This window comes from Macaca nemestrina, chromosome 5 (assembly GCF_043159975.1).
Source record: "Macaca nemestrina isolate mMacNem1 chromosome 5, mMacNem.hap1, whole genome shotgun sequence".
NCBI lineage: Eukaryota > Metazoa > Chordata > Mammalia > Primates > Cercopithecidae > Macaca > Macaca nemestrina.
In genome coordinates this window covers 150,824,561-150,845,480 of record NC_092129.1, presented here as the reverse complement: position 1 = coordinate 150,845,480, position 20,920 = coordinate 150,824,561, and the positions used below count along the sequence as shown (strand labels likewise).

Sequence of the window (20,920 nt, the reverse complement as noted above, 5' to 3'; positions counted from 1 at the left end):
CCCTCCGCAGCGATAGTTCACGCTCTCGGCGGGGCCGTGCCGGAAGTTGTCTCTACTTCCGCCCGTTCCGGGGCGGGGCTTACCTCGCAGGGACTGCTTGCAGCATTTCCGGGCTGCTCGGCAGCCGCTGTGGCTCCAGAATGATGGAGACAGAGCGACTCGGTGAGGGGGAGGGGAGTGAAATGGCACGGAGTAGCAGACATGGAATGACCTTTGACCCCTTACTTTTGACTTTTCCCCGTAGTGCTACCTCCTCCAGATCCCCTGGACCTACCCCTTCGGGCCGTGGAGCTCGGATGCACAGGTCGCTGGGAGCTGCTGAACTTGCCTGGAGCTCCGGAGAGCAGCGTGAGTGACTTTTGACCCTAACCTTTGACCCTCATTGAGTCCAAACCTCCTTCACCCTCCTCACAGTAGGATCTAGCTTAACCTTGTTCATCTGTGCTTGTACTGCTGTCCATCCCAGCCTGAACGGGTGTTGGACAGCTTCCAGCCCAGTGTACCTGCAGTCCATGTGAAGACAGCAGAGAGTCCTGGGGATATTTTTGCTTTCAGAGCTGCACTTTCTCCATGGAGCTCCCTTCTGTCTCCAAGCACCAGGGCACTTGGTGACTGAGATGCTAGGCTTTGAGCCTCCAACTCTTCATCCTTAGGTCTGGGACCCCTTTTTCTAAAATCAGTGAGTCTCAAATTTCATGTGCTTCATGACTAGCAAGGGAGCTTTTTAAAAATGCAGATTCCTAGGTCCAGCCTCCATGTTTCTGAAATCCAAAATCTGCCCCAGGTAATTCAGTAGCGGGTAGTTTTTGGCCAAGCCTGATTGTCCTAGTCTGTTTGACACATCTGCCATTTCTGATCTGAACACAAATCCCATCACCTCTTTTGTCTGCATTTTACTCTTTTTCCTTACCTAATGCCTCTCATCTTGCCCTTGTTTCAGCTTCCCCATGGCCTCCCTCCCTGTGCCCCAGATCTGCAGCAAGAAGCAGAACAGTTGTTTCTGTCATCCCCAGCCTGGCTGCCTCTGCATGGTGTGGAGCACTCAGCCCGGTGAGGAGTCTGGAGGGGCTTAGACTAGGGTGATGGGTTCCTGAAGGAAGCTGGGGCAGAGGAAGAAAAAAGACCCAAAAGTTACTTTTTTTTCTCTCCAGAAAATGGCAAAGGAAGATGGATCCCTGGTCTCTTTTGGCTGTCCTGGGAGCTCCAGTCCCATCTGACCTACAGGCCCAAAGACACCCAACCACAGGCCAGATACTGGGTTACAAAGAGGTAGGAGGTCAGGGGTCATAAGAAACAGAGTTGGGGAGAAGGGGAGGTGATCAGAGACAAGCTCAGCCTCATTGGGGCTCTGATCTCTTGCTTTAGGTCTTGCTGGAGAACACAAATCTCTCGGCCACAACCTCCTTGTCTCTTCGCCGGCCTCCAGGGCCAGCCTCCCAGTCCTTATGGGGAAATCCAACTCAGTATCCCTTCTGGCCAGGTGACTCTTGTGGAGATGGGATGGTAGAAGAGGGTGTCCTTAATCTCCAGGGAAGGGTTCCCCACCTATCTCGTATTATCCTCATCCCATGAATCCCTGTCTGTCCTGTCTCTTCCCAGGGGGGATGGATGAACCCACCATAACAGATCTGAACACATGGGAGGAGGCTGAGGAGGAGATAGACTTTGAGAAAGGTAAGGTAGGGCTCTGAGTCTGAGCCCTGAGGAGGAAGAGCCCACGCTATCACTGGGCTACTACTAGCCCTCCCATGCCTCTGAGAAAATTAGAAAAAGATATCCTGTCCATAACAACCTTTACTGTCATCTGTTGGGAAAGTGTCATAGCAAACATCCCCATCTACAGCATCTGTCCTGTAAATGATATCTTTTAGGTTTATATAATGTACACAATTTGTTCACCAGCGTGCAGTGACCCTGATTCCATGTCCCTGTCCTACAGATCTTCTTACTGTTCCACCTGGTTTCAAGAAAGGCATGGACTTTGCACCAAAAGGTTCGTTTTGGTTTTTGAGTGGGGTGTAGGAGAAATCATGTCTTTCTCCTAAGGAACAGAGATGTCAGCATGACGAGGTTGACCTTGTTGCGTTGCTTCTCAGATCGTCCAACTCCAGCTCCTGGACTACTAAGCCTTAGCTATCTGTTGGAGCCTGTGGATTTGGGTGGGGGTGACGAGGATGAGAATGAGGCAGTGGGACAGCCAGGAGGTTCCAGAAGGGACGCTGTTTCAGCCTCTCCCTGCAGTACTCCCCTGGCCCGAGCAAGCAGTTTGGAGGACCTAGTGTTGAAGGTTGGTGGTTCTGCATAGTGGAGGCAAGAAAGAGCCTTGCCACCAGGATGTGGGCTGGCTAGGATGGGTCTGAGGGGAAGAAAGGGACATCTTTTGGGAGGAGTGGTAATCGAGAGCCCTCTGGTTGTATCTTTGTCACCCCTACCCCTGACTCTTCCAGGAAGCGTCCACAGCTGTATCCGCCCCAGAAGCCCCAGAGCCTCCACCTCAGGAGCAGTGGGCCATACCTGTGGATGCCACCTCCCCCGTTGGTGATTTCTATCGCCTCATTCCCCAGCCAGCCTTCCAGGTACTTTGGCCCCATCTTCACATGCTCCTCTACCTCTTGCTGGGTCACACTCCCAGCTGACCCCTTGTCTCCTCTGTCCGCCAGAGGTCATATCCATCCCAGGCCAGTCTTGGTCCTTAGTCCTAGCCTCGGCTGGCTCTGGCCTTCATCCCCCTGCCCTGTGTGCTCCATGAGCAGGAGGCAGGAAGGCCCTGCTCCTTTCTTCAGCTCCTATCTATTTCTCTCTCCCATAGTGGGCATTTGAGCCAGATGTGTTTCAGAAACAGGCCATCCTGCACTTGGAGCGGCATGACTCTGTCTTTGTTGCAGCTCACACATCTGCAGGAAAAACAGTTGTGGCTGAATATGCCATTGCCCTGGCCCAGAAACACATGACACGGTACGAGTTGCTTCGCCAACCTCCCCCTTCACCAGCCAGCCCCATTTTCTCCTGCAGCCTTTGAAAATCCCATCTCTTCCCCCACCTCTCTAGCTCATCCTTTAAGTGAGAGGTTCAGGGGTGAGACTGAGACAAGAGCTCAGAGAGAAACAAAAAGGCATGGTGGGGAGAAAGGTTAGAAGAATGACCTGGGTTAGTTTAGGAAGGGGTTGGGGACAGAATTTTTCTGAGGTTATATCATGAAGGAGAATGTAGGGCAGTTTGGGTGAAGAAGTAGAGCAACTAAGCTTCTGGGGCATGCTTCTGCGAGAGCTCCATGTGGGAGAGGAGGCGTGGGCCATGAGTCTGCAGAGGGACTGGCTAACTTCATGTTCTTTCCCCAGCACCATCTACACTTCGCCCATCAAGGCCCTGAGCAACCAGAAGTTCCGGGACTTCCGAAACACGTTTGGGGATGTGGGGTTGCTCACTGGGGATGTGCAGCTGCACCCGGAGGCCTCCTGCCTCATCATGACCACAGAGATCCTTCGGTGAGAGATGGACACTCAATACAGGGGAGTTTTGGCTGGGAAGATGTGGCTGTTGTGGAGAGTGTGCTGTCTGAAGAGGCGATGGAGACGAGCCACTGGGGAGTCAATCCTTGGCCTCTTCTCCCTAGCTCCATGCTGTACAGTGGCTCAGATGTTATTCGGGACCTGGAGTGGGTCATCTTTGATGAGGTTCACTATATCAACGATGCCGAGGTAAGGGCCTTGGGCTCCGCAGATGCCGGCAGTCCTTTCCTTTGGGACCAGTTGAACGGCTCCCTTATTCTACACACTCAGGGCACCTTCCTGCTTTCTTTACCCCCATACGGAATCCCGTGCCTCTTTAGGGGCAGAAGGGCAGCCCCTGCCCTCCTGTGACCTCTCTTCCCTCTCTGTGCCCAGCGTGGGGTCGTGTGGGAGGAGGTGCTCATCATGCTCCCTGACCACGTTTCTATCATCCTTCTGAGTGCCACCGTCCCCAACGCCCTTGAGTTTGCTGACTGGATTGGGTGAGACGTGTGTCCTGGGTTGCCTGGTTGATGGGGGCTACAGTACTCCTTGATTGGAGTGGGGGGACTAAGTCTACCACAGCAAGGAGAGTGGTCAGGCCTTAGGGGTGATGCTGGGGAACATGTCCCACCTGGTGGCTGTGGGATCCCCTTTGGGTCCAGATTACTTTGCATGTTGAAATGGAATGGGATGTTGGGGGATAGCCTTCCATTTTGGGTCTCAGGAAAGACTGGGTAAAGTTGGAGGGGTAGGGAAGGGGGTGGGGATGTGGGTTCCTTCCCACACTCCCATCCCTGACTTGCTACCCTCTCCTTCCTTCAGGCGACTGAAGCGTCGTCAGATCTATGTGATTAGCACTGTAACCCGCCCCGTGCCCCTGGAGCACTATCTTTTCACAGGGAACAGCTCCAAGACCCAGGGGGAGCTCTTTTTGTTGCTGGACTCTCGAGGAGCCTTCCATACAAAAGGGTGAGCCCCGAGATGGGGGAAAGAGTTAGGGCTGGGCCCCTAGCTGGACATGACGGCTACCCCTCCCTGTGCCCCAGGTACTATGCAGCTGTGGAGGCCAAGAAGGAGAGAATGAGCAAACATGCCCAGACCTTTGGGGCCAAGCAGCCCACACATCAGGGGGGCCCTGCACAGGTGAGAACTGGGAGGGTTTTGTACCTGCCAGCACCCATTTTTCCTCCCATCTTTTTTTTTTCGTTGTTCCCCAGGGGTTTTGACTTGAACTTTGAGCACTGCCCCAGTTAACACTAGCTCACCTCTCGTTGGTTCAGGAACTCAACCTCTGCCCCTTCCCCTTCCTTCTCCAGGACCGCGGAGTGTACCTGTCCCTCCTGGCCTCCCTCCGCACACGGGCCCAGTTGCCTGTGGTGGTGTTCACCTTCTCCCGGGGCCGCTGTGATGAGCAGGCCTCAGGCCTCACCTCCCTTGACCTCACCACCAGTTCAGAGAAGAGTGAGATCCACCTCTTCCTGCAGCGCTGCCTTGCTCGCCTCCGTGGCTCTGACCGCCAGCTGCCCCAGGTGCATCTATGTGTGTATGTGTGTATGCATGTACCCATTTAGCAGACTGGTAAGGATAGGGTGTTCTGAGACTCCATCCCTGACCATGGGCCTCCTCCCACCAAAGGTCCTGCACATGTCAGAGCTCCTGAATCGTGGCCTGGGTGTGCACCATAGCGGCATCCTGCCCATCCTCAAGGAGATCGTGGAGATGCTCTTCAGCCGTGGCCTGGTCAAGGTGCATGTGGTGGTGGGAAAGGGACTCCTCGGTGTTTGTTACCTGCTTAGGGGCTGCCCAGAGGGCAGAGGGGCAGAGGTTTAGGCAGGCCAGTGCTGTGGTTAAGAACCTGGGCTCTGGATCCAGACTACCTGGGTTTGAATCCCAGGTCCACCGTGTATTTATAGTATCATCCTGGACAAATTACTTAACCTTCCTGAATTTCAGGTTTCTCATCTTAAAATGGGGATGCATAAGATATGAACACATAGGTCTCAGAAAAGAAACCCAGGAAGCTAGCAAGCTAGCTAATAATTTGAAAAGTTATTAGTAATCAGAAATATACAAATGGAAGTACTCACAAGATACGACTTTATAGCTGTTAGACTGGTAAAATTTAGGAAACTAGTTAATGCCGAGTGTTGCCAGAGTTGTAGGAAGTTGCAGGGTTCTGGGAATCCTTGTACAGGATGCCTAGCCAGTTTGGAATGCACCCTGGCACTATTTAGACAAAATAACTATATTGGCCAGGCATGGTGGCTCACACCTGTAATCCCAGCACTTTGGGAGGCTGAGGTGGGTGGATCACGAGGTCAAGAGATTGAGACCATCCTGGCCACCGTGGTGAAACCCTGTCTCTACTAAAAATACAAAAATTAGCTGGGCACGGTGACGCGTGCCTGTAGTCCCAGCTACTCGGGAGGCTGAGGCGGGAGAATTGCTTGAACCCAGGAGGTGGAGGTTGCAGTGAGCCAAGATCATGCCGTTGCACTCCAGCCTGGTGACAGAGTGAGACTCCATCTTAAAACAAAAACAAACAAAGAAACAAACAAAAGGTATATCGTACTCTGAGTCTATATTTCATTCCTGGGTATGTATCACCAAGAAATTCTCACCGTGGTCTGAGAGAGAACATTTCCACCCTTCCTTTGTTTGTGGTGGCAGGGTGTTGGTAGTACCAGGGTGCCCTTCCCTGGGAGAGAGGGAAAGTTAGTGTGGGGGGTGCACTCAGAGTGTTCTGCAGCAGTTGGAAGCAGTGACCACAGGAACATGGACAGATGTTGAAACACTAGGGTGGAAAAAAAGAAGAAACAAAAAATCAGATATATAACCACTTTTTATATGAATTATAAACTACAAGCTCACAAAAGAAGACATGTTCTATAAGATATTTATATAAAAATATTTGTTGGATATATTGGAATGATTGCAGTCAGGGATGGGAATGGGATATGGGGGTAAAAGGAAAGAAATAGAAATAAGTAGCTACATAAGTAAAATGAGGAAAACAATAGTACCAATCCCATAGATTTGCCTGGAGAGTTCGATGAGATCCCATAAGTAACAACTGGGATGGTGCCTTGTGCCTACAAAGTAAGGTGGGCTTGGCCAGGGCTGGGGGCGTGTATATGTAGAGCCTTTGCTGATCCTTTCCGTTCTCCTCTGTCCCAGGTCTTGTTTGCCACAGAGACCTTTGCCATGGGAGTAAACATGCCGGCTCGTACAGTAGTGTTTGACTCCATGCGCAAGCACGATGGCTCCACCTTCCGGGACCTGCTCCCTGGGGAGTATGTGCAGATGGCAGGCCGGGCAGGGCGGAGGGGCCTGGACCCCACAGGCACCGTTATCCTGCTCTGCAAGGGCCGAGTGCCCGAGATGGCAGACCTGCACCGCATGATGATGGTGAGTGACCCAGCATCCTGGGCAGGGCCCCAGCTCTAGGACCTTGCTGGATTCTTCCATTCTCCTCTCTTCTGACTTGTTCTTTTTCTTCTTCTTTTTTTTTTTTTTTTTTTTTTGGAGGCAGAGTCACCTAGGCTGTAGTGCAGTGGCACAATCTTGGATCACTGCAACCTCTGCCTCCCAGGCTCAAGTGATCCTCCCATCTCAGCCTCCCAAGTAGCTGGGATTCCAGGCATATGCACCATGCCTGGCTAACTTTTTTTTTTTCTATTTTTTGTAGAGATGAGGTTTTGCTATGTTGCCCAGGTTGGTCTTGAACTCCTGGGCTCAAGCAATCTGTCTGCCTCAGCTTCCCAAAGTGCTGGGACTGTAGTTGTGAGCCACAGCGCCCAGCTTCCTCTGACTTTTTTGTTTTGTCTGGGAGAAGCCGAGGTAGGAGTGAGCGAATCCAAGGATGAGATTGAAGCCTATCTCTTCCAGTTTTCTCTCCCATGAATACGGAGCTAGATGGGGCCTTTGAGTCTATTTATTTCAGTTTGCTCCCTTATGTTACAGAAGAGGTGAGCAAGTGGTTTGTCAAAGGCCCCATGGTTGCAGAGCTGGGACCAGGTCTGATGGGAGTAGGCCCAGTCCAGAAGACTGGCTGGGGTGCAGTAGGTCCCACCCTGATCTCACTGACTTCTCTGACCTGATTCCAGGGGAAGCCATCCCAGCTGCAGTCCCAGTTCCGCCTCACGTACACTATGATCCTCAACTTGCTGCGGGTGGATGCCCTCAGGGTGGAGGACATGATGAAGAGGAGCTTCTCTGAGTTTCCCTCCCGCAAGGACAGCAAGGTGAGGAGCCTGGGTAACCAGTATGTGGAGCAGGAGGTTGTACAAAGCCAGGCTGGGAATAGGTAGGCATCCAGAGGCCAGTGTGTTGAGGGTCGGGGGTGTGGCAGACTGGGCCTGGAGACTCCCCTTTCACAGCTTCCCCCTGCTTCCACCCAAGGCCCATGAACAAGCCCTGGCCGAACTGACCAAGAGGCTGGGGGCTTTGGAGAAGCCTGACGTGACTGGCCAACTGGTCGACCTGCCTGAATATTACGGCTGGGGGGAGGAACTGACAGAGACCCAGCACATGATTCAGGTGAGCAAGTGTGAGTGCTGAGGGGGTGACAGGAGAAGGGAGGAGGAGATCGTGTCACTCTAGGTGCTATTAAACTTAGTCCAAGTGTCTGTCCCTGTGATGCCTCCTCCCATCTGTGCTTTGTGTGCGTCCCTGCTCTTCAGCGACGCATCATGGAGTCTGTGAACGGGTTGAAGTCTCTCTCAGCAGGAAGGGTGGTGGTTGTGAAGAATCAGGAGCATCACAACGCACTGGGAGTGATCCTACAGGTGAGGGCGATGGGAATTTGGACTCCAGAGGGTGGGAGGGAGCAAGCCCTCTCTCCATTTTCCCCACTTGGCCAGGGCAGGTTGCATTACCACAGGGTCCTCATTTTCCCCTCTTGCCCTCCTTTTCACCCTCTCCCTTCCCATCACCACATCATGCTCACTCCTTCCTCCCACCACCCCAAGAAGTCTGCTCTGATCGCTTGACTTGGTCGCCCCTCTCTACTGGTGAGCTCTGCATGGTTGCTTCCTGATTCCTGCCCAAGGGTAGGTATCTGGTTCCTACCTTTGATGTCTACTCCTCACACCCCGCTCTCCTGGCCTCTCTGACCACCCCCAGGTCTCCTCGAACTCCACCAGCAGAGTATTCACAACCCTGGTCTTGTGTGATAAGCCCTTGTCCCAGGACCCACAGGACAGGGGGCCGGCCACTCCAGAGGTGCCCTATCCAGATGACCTCGTGGGATTCAAGCTGTTCCTGCCTGAAGGTGAGAGTGCGGCAGATGCCTGTTTTCTGCCAGCAGTATGAGCAGGATGCCTGGGTCCACGGCAAGGTCTGCCCTGCTCTCCCTTTTTCACAGGGCCTTGTGAGCACACCGTAGTCAAGCTCCAGCCAGCAGATATGGCTGCCATCACCACCAAAGTGCTCCGGGTGAATGGGGAGAAGATCTTGGAGGACTTCAGCAAGAGGCAGCAGCCAAAATTCAAGTCAGAGATGCTAGGGAGGCCCTTTTCCCCTTTTCCTCCAGAGGGGCATGTAGAAGCGGGGAGGGGCAGTGGTCTGGGAGTTTTCCCCAGCCTGAGGGAGACTATGAAGTGGTGGGGTTGTAGTGAGGGGGCTCCTCCAGCCTAAGGGAGACTGTGAAGTGGGGGTTGTAGTAAGAGGGCTCCCACAGCCTGAGGGGGGCTTCTGTGGGAGAGAAGATCTCACCCCAGATCTTAAGATCTCCTCCCTCTTCAGGAAGGATCCTCCCCTTGCAGCCGTGACCACTGCTGTTCAGGAACTACTGCGTCTGGCTCAGGCTCACCCAGCCGGACCCCCCACCCTCGACCCTGTCAATGACCTGCAGCTCAAAGACGTGTCGGTTGTAGAGGGTGGGCTCCGGGCCCGGAAGCTGGAGGAGCTGATCCGGGGGGCTCAGTGTGTACACAGCCCCCGTTTTCCTGCCCAGGTAGGACCCTGGGTGCTAACTCCCGAGCTGGGAGTAGGGGCTTTTCCTCTGTGGTTCCCTGTAGACCGACCACCCCCATCTCAGCCCTTGTCTTCAGTCCACCCCTGCTAAGGGGCAAGGAGAAGGCTGACGGGTGGCTCTCTGCAGTACCTGAAGCTGCGGGAGCGAATGCAGATACAGAAGGAGATGGAGCGGCTGCGCTTCCTACTGTCAGATCAGTCACTGCTGCTGCTTCCTGAGTACCACCAGCGAGTAGAGGTGGGCGGGGCAGTGGTTGGGGCGGGGGGGCTAGGGGATAGCAGGGTGTCCAATGCCCACTCTTTTTCTTACAGGTGCTCCGAACCCTGGGTTACGTGGACGAGGCAGGCACTGTGAAGCTGGCAGGGCGGGTGGCTTGTGCCATGAGCAGCCATGAGTTGCTCCTCACTGAGCTCATGTTTGACAATGCACTAAGCACCCTGCGGCCTGAGGAGATTGCTGCCTTGCTCTCTGGCCTGGTCTGCCAGAGCCCTGGGGACGCTGGAGATCAGCTCCCAAACACCCTCAAGCAGGTAGGGGATATCACTCCTTTCTCCCTGCCAGGGCTGTGGCATTCCTGACCTCCACCCTCAGGTAGTCCCCCAGGTGACCCCCTGCTGCCCTGTAAGTGCCCCGAGGATGGGAATGGCTGCCTTCTTGATCTAGTCCTTCCCTCTCCTGGAGCAGGAAGGCAGGCCTTAATCTCTCCTTCTTCCCTGCAGGGAATAGAACGTGTTCGGGCTGTGGCCAAGCGGATTGGTGAGGTCCAGGTGGCTTGTGGCCTGAACCAGACGGTGGAGGAATTTGTGGGCGAGCTGAATTTTGGGCTGGTCGAGGTTGTGTATGAGTGGGCCCGGGGCATGGTGAGTACCTGAGGTTTGGGATTTTGCAGACGGCTGGCTGAGGGTGAGCCTGCCCAGGGTGAGCATGCCCAGGGTGAGCACATCCAGTTCTCACCCTACTTTCCCCACAGCCCTTCTCTGAGTTGGCAGGGCTCTCAGGGACCCCTGAGGGCCTGGTGGTCCGCTGCATTCAGCGCCTGGCTGAGATGTGTCGCTCACTGCGGGGGGCAGCCCGCCTAGTAGGAGAGCCTGTGCTGGGCGCGAAGATGGAGACAGCGGCTACCTTGCTACGGCGGGACATCGTATTTGCGGCCAGCCTCTACACCCAGTGAATGCCCCATGGAAAAATGTGATGATAAAACAGCAAACCACTGTGTGTGCTTGAGTTGTTGGGCAGGGATGACTCAGCTAAGAAGATAGCAGAACCTCTTAGAAATACGCTTTTATTATCTGCACACAGAGATATGACTGCCCCCCTCTAAACATCACTATTTGGGGGAGGGAGTCTTGGGGGGTGATGGGAAGTCCTGAGTCATGGCTTCCACGTACCATATAGGCAGGAAGGCATAGGGTGCATCTCGGTGTACAGACACGGTGACTGGGCCACCAGGCTCCCAAGAGAAGAGGTGAACAAGCCTGGGGGGCAGATGGAGGAATCAGCTGAGGACCAGAGGCTGGATCCTGGGATCCAGAGAGGATGGACAGAGCCGAATGCCTCACCTGGGATCATCCTGGACAACCGTGCTCTGGGCAAAGCTAAGGAAGGCGGCACAGAAGTTCATGCACACAGAGGGATTCCAGCCGTCACGGTCATTCTGGAGCAGGCAGAGGAGGCAGAAGATTGGCAGTGGGGGTGGTGGGACGAGGGGAAGGCAGGCTGCTGCCCTGGACGCTAGACCTGTGGTCTTGGTGTTTGGGGATGCGGGTGGGAGCTGCAGCATCATTCCCTTACCCTGACATAGTCAAACATCTTCATGGTAGGAAAGGTCTTGAGGGAAGAGACAAAACCCTCTGGGTTACGGAAGCCAGCAACAACATTCGGGACACCTGGGAGGAATGACTGAGCCCACCATTTCAAGAGCTTGTGTCTGTCAGGAAAAGCAAGGGGTCAGTGGGACCCCTCGTCCACCCTCCATTCTGCCTTCACCCTCCTCCCCAAGTCCCTTTCCCAGCCTTCAAGTCTAAGCTCTCGCCCTGCCCACCCCTGTCCTGAACCTGTAGAAGCTCCTCCATTGGCCAGGGCTGTGCATCTCCTTGGAGGTCTTGAGCTCCACATAGCAGGTGGGGGGCTGTGTGGATGGGGTCTGGGGGTCTGTGCAGTCTACCTCCCCTGAGAAGAGCAGAGGGTGGCTTCCCAGGCGGCTGCGTAGCACAGAGCAGAAGGCCACGTTGGTGTTAACCTCCCCAGAGGGGTCTGGGGAGCTTCCAGGTTTGTCTGCACAAGGAGAGAAGCAGCAGCAGGGGTGGGGGACTCTCAATCTCTGGGAAGGGGAAGGGGGCTATGAAGCAGGGGCAACTCACCTGCACACATATACTGCTCAAATTTGTATCCCATGTACATAAGCTCCCGGAGGAGCGGTGGCCGAGCAAGCCTCTGGGCCCGGGCTTTCGGCGTCTCCACCTCACTCAGGTATAGTGTTCCCTGGAACCGAGAGGCTGCCAGCTGCCAACCCTCCTGCCGCTCATACGGTGTCGTCAGCAATTTTGTCAGGTGCCCCCGCCATGTCACTATGGCCTCTGCCAGCCAGCCTGGACCCCTGAGAGGCAGGAGTTACAGGCTGAAGGTCTGACACAAGCATTAGTGAGATGCTCCCCTCGAAGAATAGTCTGTTTCTTTTAAGGACTGATTCTCACCCCAGCTGTGGCTCTCCTAATTTTAGAGGGTAGTACGGGTCTCCAGATATACTGCCTGCCACGCTTTGCTCACCCCTCCAACCGGCCTCGGTGTTCCAGGAGCCAGCACAGCAGGTGGTTCAGCCTTTCTTGGACCTCCTCGTCCCGGGGCTGGTATCGATCCGGGTATCCGTCTCTGAGGTCAAAGTTGGGGCCTGGACCGTTAGTGGGGGGTGGGCTATAGTAGCGCAGGGCTCGGGCATCTCCATGGTACTGGCGTTGAGCATCCAGGGAGAAGCAGCCCAGTTCCGAAGGGCGCCGGTAGAAAGGAAAGGGCCCAGAGTAGAGGGCAGGGTTTGTGGGCAGAGAAGCTGCTGGACGGGGTAGTTTGTTCCGAGGCTCAGCTACCTCTGTCTTCTCAGCTCCTCTCTTGGTCCCCCTGGGATCCATGAGGTCCTAAGGGAAGCAGGGGGACAGAGTTTCCATTTTACAGAGGAGGCCTGGAGAAGGATGACTGGTTTAGGACTAAGCGAGCCACCTGATCGCCAGGTTCTGGCCTTGAAACATTCAGGCCCCTCAGACGCCACCGCGGCCAACCTCTCATCCTGCCTCTTTCCTTGCCCTTCACCCACCCTCCCTCCAGGTCCTCCAAATGCAGTGAGGTTAGGAAGGACGCCTGCGCTCAGATCAAGAATCCAGTTACCTCAAAGCTCCCCAACTTGCACCTCCGCAGGGCTATGACGTCATGGCAGGCACACCAGAGGCCGAAGGATGCAAAAGTGGTTTTTCTGCTTTCGATGATGCAATCATTCAGCGACAGTGGCGGGCAAACCCCTCCCGGGGCCGGGGAGGTGTGAGCTTTACGAAGGATGCTGATCCCAACGTGGCCACCGGCGCCCCTCCACGCCGCCCACGAGTCCCCAGGCGTGCGTGCCCTTGGAGGGAGCCAATCCGCGGTCGGCGTGAGGCCCGGCCCGGCGGACGTGGTGCGGGTATCTGCGTCGCCACCGCCCCTCCCAACACTGACTGGCCTGAGGGATGACAAGTTGACGCCCTTTTCGTCATCACCTGGTCTAGGAGGGACGCCCGGGGAGACCGTACGTCACTGTTCTGCGCCGGAAGACCCTATTTTCAGGTTCTCTTCCCTCCATTCCTACCTCTTCCCCGGTACCATAAAATCCCGGGATATGAGCCGAAAAAGGCATCACCTGGTCCCGGAGACCTTTGGAGTTAAGAGGCGGCGGAAGCGAGGGCTTGTGGAGTCGGATCCTCTTCGTGGCGAGCCAGGTAACCATGGCAACCCCGGGGCGGGGCTAAAGACCCCAGCTGGGTGGGGCCTCGCTTCCGGTAGCCGAGAGTTTTGTTGGAACCGCGTCCCCGCCCCAGTTCCCTGTCTCTGACCCGGTTTCTCGGTCCAGGGTCGGCGCGCGCGGCTGTCTCAGAGCTCATGCAGCTGTTCCCGCGAGGTCTGTTTGAGGACGCTCTGCCGCCCATCGTGCTGAGGAGCCAGGTGTACAGCCTCGTGCCTGACAGGACCGTGGCCGACCGGCAGCTGGTGAGGGGCGTCGGTGCGACCGCCGGAGGCCCCTTTCCTGACTCCTAAAATTTCCTGTTCCTCAGTCACTCCGCCAGCTGTTCAGCAAGCATTAGGCCTTTCAGGGGAGGGCACTGTTCCGGGCACTGGGGTGCCACAGAGACCCTGTTAAATGGGTCGCAGGCAGTACAGGGCATTTCAACCATGGAGGGAGAAGAACGAGGCTTTTGGGGAAACCGAGTCATGGGGCATGGTTCGAACATAGAGCACTGGGAGTGCAGACAGACGTCAGATCATGACAGGCCTTGTACATCAGTGTTGTTTCCATCTTACACTGAGGCGATGGGCTGGTAGAGAATGTCATAGAGAGAGGGAATGGTGTATTGGAGGTAGTGGATGAGGCAGGGAGGTCAGCTAAGAAGACACTGCATCTGAGAAGTGGTGAAGGCCTAAATTAGGTCAGTGCAGTACGGAGGGAGAGGAGAGTGAGAAAGGGAGGAGTCCAGGAAAACTCAGACTTTCCGGATGACTGCGTGGCTGGTGGTATTAGGAGCACATTTAGTTGTTGGACTACGGATAATGTGTTTAATTTTGTACAAGTTGAGTTGATGGTGCATGTGGAGCATCCAAAGACAAACGTATTAGACAAGTGGATATTAGAGTTGGAGAGAATTCTGGCCAGTGATAATAGAATTACAAGTCATGGAGGTGTGAATAGCAAGTGGTTAATTCTGTGGATGTGGTGAGATCCAGTAGGAAGAGTGGGTAGAGGAGTGATTTCTAACCTTTTTATAATCTTTAGAAGGTGATAAAAGTTATGGCTATTTCTCTCCAGAAAAATGCACGTATGCCACATATACATAGGATGTATGTACAGTTGGGGGGAAATACTTCACTAATCTTCTGAGGTCCATGGTTAAGGACTCCAAGTTTAGAGTGGAAGTTGATAGGGTCAAATCCACAATGCTGGGAAACACTGTCATTTAAGGCAGTGTTACTGAATGTATGAGCTGAGTTATGCCTGTGTCAAAATTACATGGGCTGTTTATTTAAAAAATACAGGTTCCTGGGACTCATCCAAAGTTAATGAGTTACAATCTCTTGGGGTGGGATTTGGGACTCTACACTTTTGAACTGCCTCAAGTCCTTTTTAAGTGTGCCTTAAAATTTGAGATCCACTGACATAAAGGGAAAGCAGAAGAAGAGGAATCTGTGGCAGAGGCAGAGAAGGAATTGCCTGAGTTAAGAGGAACCCAGAGGCCGGGGTGGTGGCTCACGCCTGTAATCCCAGCACTTTGGGAGGCCGAGGTGAGTGGATCTCTTGAGCTCATGAGTTTGAGACCAGCATAGGCAACATGACAAAACCCCATCTCTACAAAAAAAATACAAAAATTAGCCAGGCATGGTGGTACGCACCTGGGGAGGCTGAGGTGGGAGGATTGCTTCAGCTGGGGAGGTGAGCTGAGATAGCACCACTGCACCCCAGCCTGGGTGATAGAGCTAGACCTTGTCTCAAAAAAAAAAAAAAAAAAAAAAAAAAAAAGGTAACCCAGGAAGAGGCCTATTGTAAAAGTAAAGAGATTTTTGAGAAAGTGAAGTAGTTGGCAGTATTAGAACCTGTGATTCAAGACAGTGGTCTAAGAAGAGGGAGGAGGTAAAGTAAAATATAAACTGAAATCTAGGCTGAGTGTGGTGGCTCATGCCTGTAATCCCACCACTTTGGGAGACTGAGGCAGGAGTATAGCTTGAAACCAAAAGTTTGAGACCAGTCTGGGCAACAAAGTGAGACCCCGTCTTTACTAAATAACTGAGACCCCATCTCTACTAAATAAATAAAATAAATTGAAACACAAAAATTCTTAGCTGGGCATGGTGGTATGCACCTGTTGTTCTAGCTGTTTAGAAAGTTGAGGCAGAAGGATTGCTTGAGCCCAAGAATTTGAGGCTGCAGTGAGCTATGATTGCACGACTGCACTTTAGCCTGGGTGACAGAGTGAGACCCTGTCTCTAAAAAAAAATGAAAACACAACAAAAAAAACCCAGAACTGAAATCTGTTCATTGGATTTAGCAGGTAGAAGGTTAATAGTGATCTTTCAAGAAAAGAGGGAAGAAAAGGAAGGCAGTCTGGCTGTCCCTTGAGGTGAGCTAGTCTCCCTCACTACGTCTCCTGTGAGGAAGCATGCCAGATGGAACCACTCCTTAAGAAGTATTTGTTGTCTTTAATATATTAGTGTTAGCTTTTATTTTAAAAACCTTTAAAAGTTGCCGAATGAAAATATAAACATATATAATTTAAATGATGTTTATAAAGCAGATACCCATCTAGCTACTCCCTAGGTCAAACTATAGAACATGGCCAGTATCCCACATATATTCCTCTCTGATCAAAATGTCTCTGATCAGAGTGTCCCTGGGAGGTGACTGCTATGGTCATTGTTCCCTTGGTTTTCCTTTTTTTTTTTTGAGGTGGAGTCTCATTCTGTTGCCCAGGCTGAAGTGCAGTGGCACGATCTCAACTCACTGCAACCTCTGCCTTCCAGGTTCAAGCAATTCTCCTGCCTCACCCTCCCGAGTAGCTGGGACTACAGGCACATGTCACCACGCCCAGCTAATTTTGGTATTTTTAGTAGAGACAGGGTTTCATCATGATGGCCATGATGGTCTCGATCTCCTGACCTCTTGATCTGCCCCCCTTGGCCTCCCAAAGTGCTGGGATTACAGGCATAAGCCACTGTGCCCGGCCACATTTTGTATTTTTAATAGGTATGGGATTTCACCATGTTGGCCAGGCTGGTCTCAAACTCCTGACCTCAAATGATCTGCCTGCCTCGGCCTCCCAAAATGCCATTTTTTTTTTTGTTTGTTTGTTTTGTTTTTTTTGTCTTTTCGATAAATCCACTATTATTTGTCTTTTGGGGTTTGTTTTTATTGTCTCTTTGCGTTTTGTTTCCTTATGCACCCAGTTACTTTTGAAAATGTTCTGGGCAGATTTGCCTAGATTAATAAATGCACTCCATGTTCCAATTACTTTTTTTTTTTGAGACAGTGTCTCACCCTGGCACCCAAGTTGGAGTGCAGTGGCACGATCTTGGCTCACTGCAACCTCTGCCTCCTGAGTGCAAGTGATTCTCCTGCCTCAGCCTCCCAAGTAGCTGGCGTTACAGGCACCTGACACCACACCCAGCTAAGTTTTGTATTTTTCATGGAGACTGGGTTTCGTCATGTTGGCCAGGCTGGTCTTGAACTTCTGACCTCAAGTGATCACCCTTAGCCTCCGAAAGTGCTGGGATTACAGGCATGAGCTACTGTGCCCGGCCCCAGTTATTTTTATTTTTATTTTTTGAGATGGAGTCTCATTCTGTCATCCAGGCTGGAGTGCAGTGGCATGATCTTGGCTCACAGCAACTTTCTGGGTTCAAGCAATTCTCCTGTCTCAGCCTCCCGAGTAGCTGGGACTACACGTGCACACCACCACGCCCAGCTAATTTTTGTATTTTTAGTAGGGTTTTACCGTATTGGTCAGGCTGATACTGAACTCCTGACCTCAGGTGATCCACCCCCCCTCAGCCTCCCAAAGTGCTGGGATTACAGGTGTGAGCCATCTCACCCGGCCTACTGAGATGTTATATTAGTGGTAATTCCTGTTATCTTGTGAGGTCTTTAGTGTCTAAACAATTTTTTTTAAGAGACGGAGTCTCACTGTGTTGCCCAGTTGCAATCCTAGCTTACTGCAGCCTCAAACTCCTGGGTTAGGTGATCCTCTTGCCTCAATCTGCCCAGTAGCTAGGACTACAGGTCTCTGCCACCACGCCTGGCTAAGTTTTTACATTTTTTGTAGAGATGGGGGTCTCACTGTGTTGCCCAGACTGATCTTGAACTCCTGTCCTCAATTGATCCTGCTACCTCAGCCTCCCAAAATGCTGGATTACAGGCATGAGCCACTGTACCTGGTCTTAAACAATTTTTAAATAACATTTTATCCAGCATTTTAGTTAATTTTCAACAGGTGTATTAGTTCTTGCTGTATTCTCATAAACAGAAGTCCTGGTTCATTTTTGTTTGTTTTAAACATTGAATCCCATACTCCTCCCCACCTTACCCCACCCAGAATTTTCCTGTTAATGTTTTGAAGCCAGAGCCTGCATCTTAATCATTGTTTTATCTTAGTGCTTGGTCTTAGAAAATTATATTGACTGTTTGACAGACCATAGATAAGGCAGGTGGATGAGATAGTGGGTAGCTAGTTGGAAAAGGCTGCTTGGTCATTTACCTGATTATCTTCTCACACAGTTTTTTCTTTACTAAGAGAAATTTGCCCCAATATTGGCAAAATCTCCCTGCCTGAGAGTGCCCAGAGTATAGCAGAGCATCTTACCCTGATACCCCTCTTTTCACTCTCTTCTCTGTGGAGACAGAAGGAGCTTCAAGAGCAGGGGGAGATCAGAATCGTCCAGCTGGGCTTCGACTTGGATGCCCATGGAATTATCTTCACTGAGGACTACAGGACCAGAGTATGTGACTGTGTGTGTCAGGGGTGCCAGGGGCAGAGAACAGGTTGGGGGAGATAGGGAAGTTGGGAAACAGAAATAAAAACAAAAGAAAGAATTTCTCTGCCCCCACATCCCATGGAGAGGGCACAGGCCCTGGTAAGTAGTAATATGAGGGAGAGAGACAGGAGGGAAAGAGGGAGGAGCGAGAGGGTAAAGAGTGGGGAGAGGAGGGAGAGGAGGAGGAGGAGGAGGAGGAGGAGGAGGAAGGGTATGAGAGGTGGAAGGATCTGAGCAAGAGGTAAGACAGGAAGAGAAATGCTGTCCTAGGGGTGGAGAGGTTGGTGGAGAGTGAGGGTGGGGACGGACCATGCTTCTCATCTCTGCTTTTAGGTCCTCAAGGCCTGTGATGGCCGACCGTATGCTGGGGCAGTGCAGAAATTTCTAGCTTCAGTACTTCCAGCCTGTGGGGACCTTAGTTTCCAGCAGGAACAAATGACACAGACCTTTGGCTTCAGGGACTCAGAAATCACGTGAGACTTGTGGAACCAACAAAGTCAGGCATCTGACGCCTCCCTGGCTCCCTCCAGTTCCATGCAGCCTGTCCTTTTGCTTTTTTGGTGAACCTGCCAGAAAAGCTGCCAATAGGCTGACTCTTCTTTTTAATAAAATGACCCAAGTTTTTATTCCTCCCCACAAGAGAGGAGACCTATCTTACCTGCGGCCTTAGAAAGAGCCCTGGAATAGAATTCAGTCCTTGGTGGCTTATCAAAAGTATGCAGGGGCCTGGCAGGAACCGTAAAAGCTTGATGTTAATTATACTAGGACTAAGAGGATAGAGAATGATAGGAGTTGGGATACCCCTAAACATTCACATTAAAACAAAAAAACCCCAAAGCTAAAAAACAACTGGGCAGGCGCTAAAGAAAAATATAATTTTGAGAGGCTCTATCTGGCTCAGGCCTCCTACTTTGTAATGCATGGAATATGTGAAAGTATTTGAAGAGCTGTAGCACCGGTCTCACATGGGCAGACACACTCTCAGAGAGATGTGATGGGAGCCTTGGCGTGGTCTACCTAGGTGGTGGCAGGAGCGCAGAAGACCCTGATTCCTCTCCTCACTCCTGAGACTGAATGTGTGTCAGGACGTGTAGTCAGGGAAGAGAAACTATTTAAATGAATGAGTAATAGTAGCAGGAAAAGAGAGTGGAGGGAGGGCAGTCCACGTAGGGGTCCTGGAACAAGCAACTGCACCAACAGAGGCAGTTGGTGCAAGCACACAACCACCCCAGGTTGGGGTGTTGTTACCACTTTCTCTTGCGTGGTTGCCCATGTTTCTCGAGACTTGTGTAAATATTAATGGATGAGGAGGAGAGGTTGTTCTCAGAGCCCAGACCTCATCTCTGCTGGCTTCCCACTGCCCTCAGGCATCTGGTGAACGCCGGAGTCCTCACCGTCCGAGATGCTGGGAGCTGGTGGCTAGCTGTGCCTGGAGCTGGGAGATTCATCAAGTACTTTGTTAAAGGTATCCCATCTGCAGCTCAGGCCTGCAGCTCAGGCCTGCAGCCCCTCACCTTTTGGTGACTCCTCAGGCCTCTACGCCTTATTCACCTTTCCCCTCTCCTTTGCCACTTCTCCAGGGCGCCAGGCTGTCCTTGGCATGGTCCGGAAGTCCAAGTATCGGGAGCTGCTCCTATCAGAGCTCCTGGGCCGGCGGGCTCCTGCTGTTGTACGGCTTGGTCTCACCTACCATGTGCACGACCTCATTGGGGCCCAGCTAGTGGACTGGTGAGTCTTGCCCGGGCCTCTGGCAGATGACGGAGCAATGACCCAAGGTCGGATTTCCTCCCAGCTCATGCTTAGTTCCCTAGTGAAGGCCAGTGGATCTCATTCTTCTCTGGAACCCGGGAACACCCCTTCCCAAGTTCTAAGCTCTCCTCACAACTTGAGCCTAGGCGTCTGGCTCCAGCCTTGTCTTTCTCCTGCACAGCATCTCTACCACTTCTGGAACCCTCCTCCGCCTGCCAGAGACATGAAGATTCTGCTCATCATTGCTCAGCTCCCCAGAGTGGGCCTGGAGGGGACTGGAATTGCTGCGTGATGGTGGCTGAAACAGGGTCACCTTGGGAAGGCTTGGGAGCCAGGAAGAGTGTTGGGCTCTCGTGTATGCAAAGGGTCAGATGTGGCTGCTGCTGTTTGCCTGGGCTCTGACCCGGTGGTGGGGTTTGAGCAGTGCTTCTCTGCCCTTCCACGGAAAGTGGAACCAGAAATGGTGCCAAGGCTGTGGCTGTTCCCTTTCGTGTAAAATGGTGCTGTTATTACTCTGTCTTGAAATAGGAAGGTGGGATTTCTGGGGAGGCTGGTGAAGGAGGGCAGGGTTCTTTTCCCTACATGTCATGTTAAAATTGCCAAATAAAGTACTTCTGCCTGTGGTATTTTCTGGACGTCCTTTATTTACTGAGACGTGCGCTTGGGTGCCTTGTTTAGGGGTAGAGGTGAAGTCTGAGCTTTGCCTCGTTCAGAGAGGAAAGGGGTTAGGGGTTCACCAGACCACTCTCCCTGTGGAGTGTTACGGGTGTACCTCATCTCCTAAACCATGGAATTTCTGTTAGGGCCTGAAAAAGCAAAAGCCTAGTATTGTTCAATTTGTGTTGGAATGAAAGTAAGAGACAAGTGTCTTAGAAACCTGTCGCTGTTTTGTGAGGGCCTTTAAATATCCTGCACTCGTGGGCCATGTTGGGCCTTTGGACGCCCATGT

The 20,920-nt window shown here is 52.5% G+C and overlaps 3 protein-coding genes across 4 annotated transcripts; 2 read left to right on the top strand and 1 right to left on the bottom strand.

Annotated features, from left to right (window-relative positions):
• The first annotated feature begins 9 nt into the window (after positions 1-9).
• SKIC2 (SKI2 subunit of superkiller complex) lies at positions 10-10,681 on the top strand. Its single transcript, XM_011768803.3, has 28 exons — positions 10-162; positions 245-348; positions 941-1,050; positions 1,152-1,269; positions 1,366-1,480; positions 1,600-1,674; positions 1,940-1,993; positions 2,097-2,287; positions 2,448-2,576; positions 2,810-2,955; positions 3,339-3,485; positions 3,614-3,698; positions 3,885-3,991; positions 4,314-4,460; positions 4,538-4,634; positions 4,808-5,020; positions 5,127-5,237; positions 6,669-6,899; positions 7,598-7,735; positions 7,893-8,030; positions 8,174-8,278; positions 8,616-8,763; positions 8,857-8,983; positions 9,237-9,447; positions 9,595-9,705; positions 9,780-9,998; positions 10,188-10,328; positions 10,439-10,681. Exons 1-28 carry the CDS (start codon positions 141-143, stop codon positions 10,637-10,639), a joined length of 3,741 nt encoding a protein of 1,246 aa, XP_011767105.2. The 5' UTR covers positions 10-140; the 3' UTR covers positions 10,640-10,681.
• A 53-nt stretch (positions 10,682-10,734) lies between these two features.
• On the bottom strand, positions 10,735-12,590 carry LOC105497595 (decapping exoribonuclease). The gene is made up of 6 exons (XM_011768805.3): positions 12,235-12,590; positions 11,829-12,064; positions 11,523-11,742; positions 11,260-11,395; positions 11,028-11,122; positions 10,735-10,943 (listed from the first exon to the last, which is right to left on the bottom strand). The coding sequence occupies exons 1-6, from the start codon at positions 12,588-12,590 to the stop codon at positions 10,796-10,798; spliced, it is 1,191 nt and encodes a 396-aa protein (XP_011767107.1). The 3' UTR covers positions 10,735-10,795.
• A 295-nt stretch (positions 12,591-12,885) lies between these two features.
• Positions 12,886-20,594, top strand: WHR1 (winged helix repair factor 1). 2 transcript variants are annotated; one of them, XM_011768806.3, is made up of 8 exons: positions 12,886-13,132; positions 13,218-13,427; positions 13,559-13,695; positions 18,091-18,186; positions 18,556-18,695; positions 19,590-19,687; positions 19,803-19,950; positions 20,153-20,594. In XM_011768806.3, the coding sequence occupies exons 1-8, from the start codon at positions 12,886-12,888 to the stop codon at positions 20,196-20,198; spliced, it is 1,122 nt and encodes a 373-aa protein (XP_011767108.1). In that variant the 3' UTR covers positions 20,199-20,594. The 2 variants fall into 2 exon arrangements, with proteins under 2 accessions (XP_011767108.1, XP_070953344.1); XM_071097243.1 differs by having other exon boundaries at positions 13,010-13,427.
• Positions 20,595-20,920: the final 326 nt, after the last annotated feature.

Coding starts and splice junctions, on each gene's coding strand:
- WHR1 (XM_011768806.3), top strand. CDS start 12,886: ATGGCAGGCACACCAGAGGCCGAAGGATGCAAAAGTGGTTTTTCTGCT. Junction 13,696..18,090: donor CCGTGGCCGACCGGCAGCTG/GTGAGGGGCGTC, acceptor CTGTGGAGACAG/AAGGAGCTTCAAGAGCAGGG. Junction 19,951..20,152: donor GGGGCCCAGCTAGTGGACTG/GTGAGTCTTGCC, acceptor TCTCCTGCACAG/CATCTCTACCACTTCTGGAA.
- SKIC2 (XM_011768803.3), top strand. CDS start 141: ATGATGGAGACAGAGCGACTCG. Junction 2,577..2,809: donor TTCCCCAGCCAGCCTTCCAG/GTACTTTGGCCC, acceptor TCTCTCCCATAG/TGGGCATTTGAGCCAGATGT. Junction 5,238..6,668: donor TCAGCCGTGGCCTGGTCAAG/GTGCATGTGGTG, acceptor CCTCTGTCCCAG/GTCTTGTTTGCCACAGAGAC.
- LOC105497595 (XM_011768805.3), bottom strand. CDS start 12,590: ATGGATCCCAGGGGGACCAAGAGAGGAGCTGAGAAGACAGAGGTAGCT. Junction 12,065..12,234: donor CACCGAGGCCGGTTGGAGGG/GTGAGCAAAGCG, acceptor CCTGCCTCTCAG/GGGTCCAGGCTGGCTGGCAG. Junction 11,396..11,522: donor CAATGGAGGAGCTTCTACAG/GTTCAGGACAGG, acceptor TTTTCCTGACAG/ACACAAGCTCTTGAAATGGT.